The 7,915-nt window shown below is 46.1% G+C and overlaps 1 protein-coding gene across 1 annotated transcript in view; it reads right to left on the reverse strand.

The window, feature by feature from the left end:
* Positions 1–7,360, reverse strand: part of Psap (prosaposin) — a 36,760-nt gene extending 29,400 nt beyond the window's left edge. Inside the window, exon 1 of the mRNA XM_070020518.1 lies at positions 7,253–7,360. Coding sequence (XP_069876619.1) covers positions 7,253–7,292 — 40 coding nt within the window. The 5' untranslated portion in view covers positions 7,293–7,360. The remainder of the gene's footprint in view (positions 1–7,252) is intronic.
* Between the last annotated feature and the right edge of the window lie 555 nt (positions 7,361–7,915).

The following is a 7,915-nucleotide window of genomic DNA, read 5'->3' on the forward strand; positions in this document are numbered from 1 at the left end:
GGCGCTGTCCTTCAGCTCTTCAGCTCAAGGCTAGCGCTCTACCACTTGAGCCATAGCACCACTTCCGGCTTTTTTCTTATGTGGTGCTGAAGAATCGAACCCAGGGCCTCAGGCATGCAAGGCAAGCACTCTACCACTGAGCCACCTTCCCAGCCCCAATAAAGTCCATGAGACTCTTATCTCCAATTAATCACAGAAAAAGCTGGAAATGGCATTGTGGCTCAACAAGTGATAGAATGCTAATCTTGAGCAAAAGCAGCTCAGGAACAGTGCCCAGGACCAGAGACCAAGCCCCAGGACTGGGCAAAGAAAAAGAAGAAGAAAAAAACAAAACAAAACACTGTACTTTGTAACTTTTCTGTAAATGTAGAATTACCAGAATTAAAACATTTTTAAATAGTTCTATATCAGGGGGAAAAAATAGAAGTGCTTAATCTGACTTATAATGTATGTATGGATTAGTGTGGTAAAACATTAAAAACACTACAAAATGAAAACAAAATGAAAGGAAAGCAAAATTGCTTATATTGGGAGACAGGTACCGGTGGATGGAGAAAACCAACAGCAAAGGTAGATATTATCTAATCTCTTCAAATACAGGTATGAAAATAGAATAAAGAAATCTGTTGTAATTGTTTTAAGAGACAGGGAGGTGGAATAAAGGAGAGATAGAAGGGTAGGTTTATTTGGTAAATTGTGTACAAATATGGAAATGCCACAATGAACCCTCCCCTTGTGCTATTATTATGTGCTAATAATAAAAAAACACTGAGTTTGCCAGGCTCAGGTAGCTCACGCCTGTAATCTTAGCTACTCAGGAGGCTGAGATCTGAGGATCATGGTTCAAAGCCAGCCCTGGAAGGAAAGTCTATAACACTCTTAGCTCCAATAAACCACCAGAAAACCAGAAGTGGCATTGCGGCTCAAGTGGTAGAGCACTAGCCTTGAGCTGAAGAGCTAAGGGACAATGCCCAGGCCCAGAGTTCAAGCCCCACAACTGACCAAAAAATTACTGAACAAAACAAAGCAAATTTTAAGATTTGACTAGTAGGACTGGGGGATGTGGCTTTGAGACAGAGTGCTTGCCTAGCACACATGAAGAAGCCCTGGGTTCGATTCCTCAGTACCACATAAACAGAAAAAGCCAGAAGTGGCACTGTGGCTCAAGTGGTAGAGTGCTAGCCTTGAACACAAGAAGCTCAGGGACAGTGCCCAGGTCCTGAGTTCAAGCCTCAGGACAGGACAAGACAGGACGAGAAAGAAAGAGAAAGAGAGAGAAAGAGAAAGAGAGAGAGAGAGAAATGTTATTTTAGCCAGGCTACAAGGCTCAGAGTTCAAGCCCCACACTGAGGAGAGAGGGGGCAAGGAGGAAGAGAGGAAGAGAGGAAGAAGAGCAGAGGGGGAGAGGGGAAGAAGAAAGAGAGGGAGGGAATGAGAATGTATGCGCTGAGATCTGGCACAGATGACCCTTGCCTGTAATCCTAGCTACTCAGGAGGCTAAAATCTGAGGATCACAGTTCAAAGTTAGCCCAGGCAGGGAAGCCCATGAGTCTCTTATCTCCAATTAACCACCAAAAAGCCAGAAGTAGAGCTGTGGCTCAAGTGGTAGAGCACTAGACCTTGAGCAAAAAAGCTAAGGGACAGTGTCCAGGCCCTGAGTTCAAGCACCAGGACTGGCAAAAAAAGAAAAGAAAAAGTTACTTTGAATTTTTATTTAAAAACATAAACTAAAAGAGAGAGAGAGAGAGAGAGAGAGAGAGAGAGAGAGAGAGACTGGGGCATGGCTTAAGCAGAAGACTGCTTGTCTGGCATGGGCAAAACCCTGGATTTAGATTCTGTGGCCCAGACTACAAAAAAAACAAAAAACAAAACCCTCTCTCTCTTTCTCTCTCTCTCTCTGTGGATAGATATATAGAGACAAAATTTTGTTTAATATCAACAAATATGAAAGCAGACTTGCAACAATCTGAAATTGAACACACCAGAGTACAAGTTGCCAAACTCTGGAGAGAAATTCTACAATTTCTGCAATTCTGTTCTTAGGTATGTATAGCCTCAAGAGAATTCTATAACAATCCACATGCACAAGGTGTGTGCACTTGATGTTTATAAAAAGTTTGAACAGAAAAAAAAAGACTCCAGGAGCTGGGAAGGTGGCTCAGTGGTAGAGTGCTTGCTTCTCATGCATGAGGCACCAGGTTCAATTCCTCAGCACCACATAAACAGAAAAAGCCAGAAGTGACACTCTGGATCAAGTGGTAGAGCCTTGAGGTGAAGAACTGAAGAACAGCGCCCAGTCCCAGAGTTCAAGCCCCATGACCAACAAGAAAAAAAAAGATTCCAAACAATGCAAATGTCTTGATATGAGGAGTTGAATACCAAAGTGACTGAAGTAGACCCCAACACTTGTGACAAGGTAAACCTCACCTAAGAATATATATAAGATCTGCAAAATGGTGAAAACCCAAAACAATATCCTGCAGGCTGAGGAAATATCAAATGCAGAGGCCTGCAGAGTAGCAATGCCCAAGTCATAAAGGTGATTATCTACAGGGGAGGCCAGTGCAAAAATCTACTTATGGATGCGGAAATAAAGTTGGGGCTTAAACCAGGTCTCAAGAGTTAGTGATGTTTACCAAAAATCAGCTTCAATCCCCTTAGGCTGACCCAGTAGCTAAGCTTAGCTCAGCTCCCTGGAGTATGCACACTCAACTCACTCCTAGCTGGTGTTTTCCTGACTCAGTAATTATGCCCAACATATAGGCTTGTTTTCAGAGAGAGAGAGAGAGAGAGAGAGAGAGAGAGAGAGAGAGAGAGAGAGAGAGAGAGAGAGTATGTATGTGTAACTGGGGCTTGAATTCAAGGTCTCAAACTCTTACTTGGCCTTTTCGCTCCCAACTGGCACTCTGTCACTTAAGCCACACCTCCACTTCCAGCTTTGAATTTGGCTGGCTTTGAAAATCAATTTGCAGAACTCAGCCTCCAAGATTAGCTAGTGTTACAGGTGAGAGAGCCACTTGTGCCAGATCTCAACACATACTTTTTTTTGTCAGTCATGGAGTTTTAACTCTAAGCTCAAGGCTAGCAACCACCACTTTGAGTCACAGTGCCACTTCTGGTTTTCTAGTGGTTAGAGATAAAAGTATCCTGGAAGCCTGGTGCCGGTGGCTCACATCTATAATCCTAGCTACTGAGGTGGCTGAGATCTGAGGACCACTGTTTAAAGCCACCCTGGGCAGGAAAGTCTGTGAGACTCTTATCTCCAATTAACCACTAGAAAAAAAAAAAACAGAAGTGGTGCTGTGGCTCAAACTGGTAGATCACTAGCCTTGAGCTGAAGAGCTCAAGGACAGTGCCCAGACCCAGAGTTCAAGCCCCACAACTGACCCCCCTCAACCCTCACCCTCCCCCCACCTCCCCACCCACGCAAAAAAGTCTCCTGGACATTCCTGCCCTGGCTGGCTCTGAACTGTGATCCTCAGATTTCAACCTCCTGAGTAGTTAGGATTACAGGCATAAGTCAACAGCACCCGACTAGCACTTTTTTTTTTAAACAGGTGGTTTCTGACATTTATTGCAAAAAAGAAAGGCTCTTATCCCTTTTTCCCTCTAACTCTTCTGCCTTCTCTTCTTTTTCTTCTTCAAATTCTTTTCCACTGATAGCATATACATTATGAATAAGTCCATTTAGATCTGCTGTTAACTCACAGCATCTTTTAAAATGAAAGGTGTATCAGAGGTTGGTGGCTCATGCCTCTAACCTAGCTACTCAGGAGAATGAGATCTGAGGATCACGGTTCAAAGCCAGCCGTGGCAGGAAAGTCCATGAGACTCCAATAAACCACTCACAAAACCATAGTGGCTCAAGTGGTAGAGTGCTAGCCTTGAGCTGAAGAGGGACAGTGCCCAGGCCCAGAGTTCGAGCCCACAACCCACCAAAAAAAAAAAAAAAAAAAGGTGCCATGGAAATAACAAAGTCAAGGACAGAGGAGGGTCACAAGGCTGGTAGCACAAGGGCACTGGCAACTTAACACCACATTTATTAGTTCACAACAACAAACAAGTTATTTTACTAAGTCCTCTCATGCACTAATTTATTAAAGCCTTGCAGCAATCCAGCTTGGCAGTAACAATTAATGTCACTTTACACATGAGGAAATCAAGAGGTTAAGTAAATTGCTCAAGGTCATAAACTGTCAGCAATTGGATGTCAGACATCTACATCTCAGTCAACAATCAATTATAGCCTGTGTCTCATGCCTATAATCCTAGCTACTCAGGAGGCTGAGATTTGATCACTGAGGTTCAAAGGCAGAGTAGGCAGGAAAAGCTTCCAAGACTTCATCTCCAATTAACTAGCAAAAAGCCAGAAGCAGAAGTATGGGCATAAGTGGTAGAGTACTAGCCTTGATCAAAAAAGTTAATCAAGGGCTGGGAATGTGGCTTGGTTGTAGAATGCTTGCCTAGCATGTATGAAGTTCTGGGTTCAATTCCTCAGTACCACATAAACAGAAAAAGCCAGAAGTGGAACCATGGCTCAAGTGGTAGAATACTAGCCTCGAGCAAAAGAAGCTCAAGTACAGTGCCCAGGCCCTGAGTTCAAGCCTCAGGACTGGCATGAAAAAAAAAAAGCAGAAATGAGGCCTGAATTCAGGTCCCAAGACTGGTGTGGGCATTTGCACATATGCATGAACATACATGCACATGAGCACATACAAAAAGTCAGGTGCTAGTGGCTCACATCTGCACTCCTACTCAGCAGACTGAGATCCAAGAATAGAGGTTCAAAGCCAGCCCAGACAGGAAAGTCCATGAGACTCTAACCTCCAATTAGCCACCAAAATGCAAGGGGAGGTGTAGCTCAAGCCATACAATGCCAGCCTTGAGCAAAAAGCCAAGGGACAGTACCCAGGTCCTGAGTTCAATCCCCAGCCACAGGAAAGAGAAGGAGGGAAGAAAAGTAAGATATGGAGCCTCTCCAGTATTAGGATGGCACCCTGCATTGCAACAGTCTACCAGGGAGTGGACAATGGCCATAGTCATACCACTCATTCACTAACTCCTAGCTATTTCCAGAAATTTTAGAAACAACTTCTCCAGACAGCCACAATGAGGAAGACTTGTCATGACAAGCTATCATTCATATAGTGACCTTGGCATAATCTAAGGGCCTGGCAGCACAATTAAACCAAGGTCATTCATGTTAACACACCCCACTTATCAAAGTGCTCAGGGAAGAGGGGCACTTGACTAGCCAGAATCTGATTAAACATATAGACACATATACTAGAAATGGGTTTCACATTTCCAAAGAAACCATTAAGGACTTGGGGGTGTGGCTCAGCAGACCCTATGTTCTGCTTCAACACCCTGCACAAAGCTGGGCACCCACCCATGGCTCATGCCTGTAACCCTAGCTATTCAAGGGGCTAAGATCTGAGGAACAAAGTTCCAAGTAGCCCAGGCAGAAAAGAAGTGAAGCTGTGGCTCAAGAGGTAGAGTGCTGGCCTGGAGCCAAAAAAACTAAAGGACAGCAACCAGACCCTGAATTCAAGGTGCATAACCTTGAACACAAAAAGGAACAAGAAAAAAAAAAATCCTGCACAAGAAGAGAAAATGCAGAAGAAAGGCACTTCAAGCCAGACTGGGCTATACAGTGAAACCCTGTCTCAAAAAGCAAAACAGAAGGCCTGTGACTCATGCTTAGCTGTTCAGGAGGCTGAGATCTGAGAATTGAGATTTAAACCAAGCCCAGGTAGGAAAGTCCCTGAGATTTTTTATCTCCAGTTAACCACCAAAAAGCCAGAAGTGGAGCTATGGCTCAAGTGACAGAGCATTAGCCTTGAGAAAAAAAAAAAAAAAAAAGCTCAGGGCAAGTCCTTGGAATAGCACATTAAAAACAACAAAACAAAATGACACAGGTAACAAGAAATGAGCACAGAAGTTAGGCGAAGATAAGGTTTGTTTCATTTGGATAAAACCTGAAAACAGGAGGAGGCTACAATGCTTGATAAGAAATGTACTCATTATCTTGCCCATGTAATTGTACAGTATTGTACAGTACTGCCCCTCTGTACAGTATTTTCACAATAAAAAAATAAATAAAAATTTTAAAAAAAACTGAAAACACCTGGATCCTCACCACAGAGGTTAAAATCCAGCAACTGCATCAAACCGTAGATTTTTTTTTTTTTTTGGCCAGTCTTTAGGCTTGAACTCAGGGCCTGAGCACTGTCCCTGAGCTCTTTTGCTCAAGACTAGCGTTCTACCACTTGAGCCACGGCGCCACTTCTGACTTTGTATGTGGTACTGAGGAATCCAACCCAGGGCTTCATGCATGCTAGGCAAGCACTCTACCACTAAGCCACCTTCCCAGCCCCCAAACGTATAATTTTTATACTTAGCCTCACTCCTTTTCTCTTAACCATGACATTTTAAATAGATGCAAGGGGAAAAGAAAGGTCACAAGACACTGGGGCTGGGGGGGAGAGGGAAGGAGGCCTAGTCTAATATCAAGAAGACCACACAGGTGGTCCCAGGGGTCTCTTCATAACCTCCGATGAGTTTGACAATCCTCGGGACTATTTTAAAACAAGTGCGACACTGTGTGCATAACCCTCACAAATCTATATCCCCCCCCTCCTCCCAAAACAATAAGTAATGGCTGTCCAGTAGCCATGCAAGGCTCTGAACCCAGGTGAGGTCAAGATTTCATTGCAATACAATGGGGACCACAATTCCCGATCCGGGGTATATACGAAAAGAGAAACACCAAAATGGACGACACACCAGTACAAACTGGGAGACCCAAGGCCAAGTTCTGTCCCGTTCCCTTAGGACAAGGTTCCGGGCCACAGGGATCACGTGCGCCCCGCAGTCACAACACGACTGCGGGAGGGGTCACCCGCAGGGCCCCCCCCCCCCCCACAGCGGGAAGGGCAGCCTCAGCAAGGCCTCAGAAGGCTCGGCCACTCCAGTAGCGCAGGGACCTGCAGTGAGCCGTCTGAGCCGCCACCTCCTTGGTCCCATCCGCCTCGGCCCCGCAGCCCTCGCCCGGCTCCCCACTGCCTCTCCGGCCGCGGCCGCAGGTACAGGCCCAGGCCGGCGCCTGCGCAGTGCGCGCCCCGCACCGAGTCCGCCAACCAGCCGACCGGAGAAGCGAGGCGAGGCCCGCGAGACCCAGCACGGCCCAGGCAGGGACAGGTGGACGCTGCGGGGCACCCCTTCCCCAGAGCTAGGGTCCCAGTCTCACCAGTGCCCAGGAGGCCAGCCAGGAGAACGAGAGCATACATGGCGCCGCTAGACTCGGCTGTCTGCAATGCAGAGTGTCAGCTGACCCCGGCACATATAAACCTACCCCCCACCCCGACGCTAGCGTCAGTGCGCACGCGCCTGCCACGCCCTAACCGGGCGCGGCCTGACTCAGCGCGGCTCAGAGCGCCTGCGGGAAGAGAGGAGCCAAAGGGAGGGATCCAACCTAGGGAGTAGTGGGGGAGGAGTCTAAGGGTGGGGCCTCTACAGAGTGGAGGGGCACTAGGGAAGAAAAGGTGGTTAACTTGTAAAAGAAAAATCATCTAAAATGGCCAAATCAAGGATGTTTGTAACATCTTCATTTATTTGTTTACTATATTTAGTTAATTTATGCAGTGGTGGGCATCTTGGCCAGGACCTCTCAAATACTAGGCAAATACTTTGCCACTCAGCTGTATCCCTAACCCCTATTCTACCTTTTAAGGCTCACATTTTCTTTATTGTTATTGTTGTTTTTGTTTTGCCAGTCCTAGAGCTTGCACTCGGCCTGGGCACTGTCCCTGAGTTTCTTTTTGCTCAAGCCTAGTAATCTACCATTTGAGCCACAGCGCCACTTCCAGCGTTTTCTGTTTACGTGGTACTGAGGAATCGAACCCAGGGCTCC

Source organism: Dipodomys merriami, unplaced genomic scaffold (genome assembly GCF_024711535.1).
Source record: "Dipodomys merriami isolate MVZ:Mamm:240054 unplaced genomic scaffold, mDipMer1.0.p SCAF_14, whole genome shotgun sequence".
NCBI lineage: Eukaryota > Metazoa > Chordata > Mammalia > Rodentia > Heteromyidae > Dipodomys > Dipodomys merriami.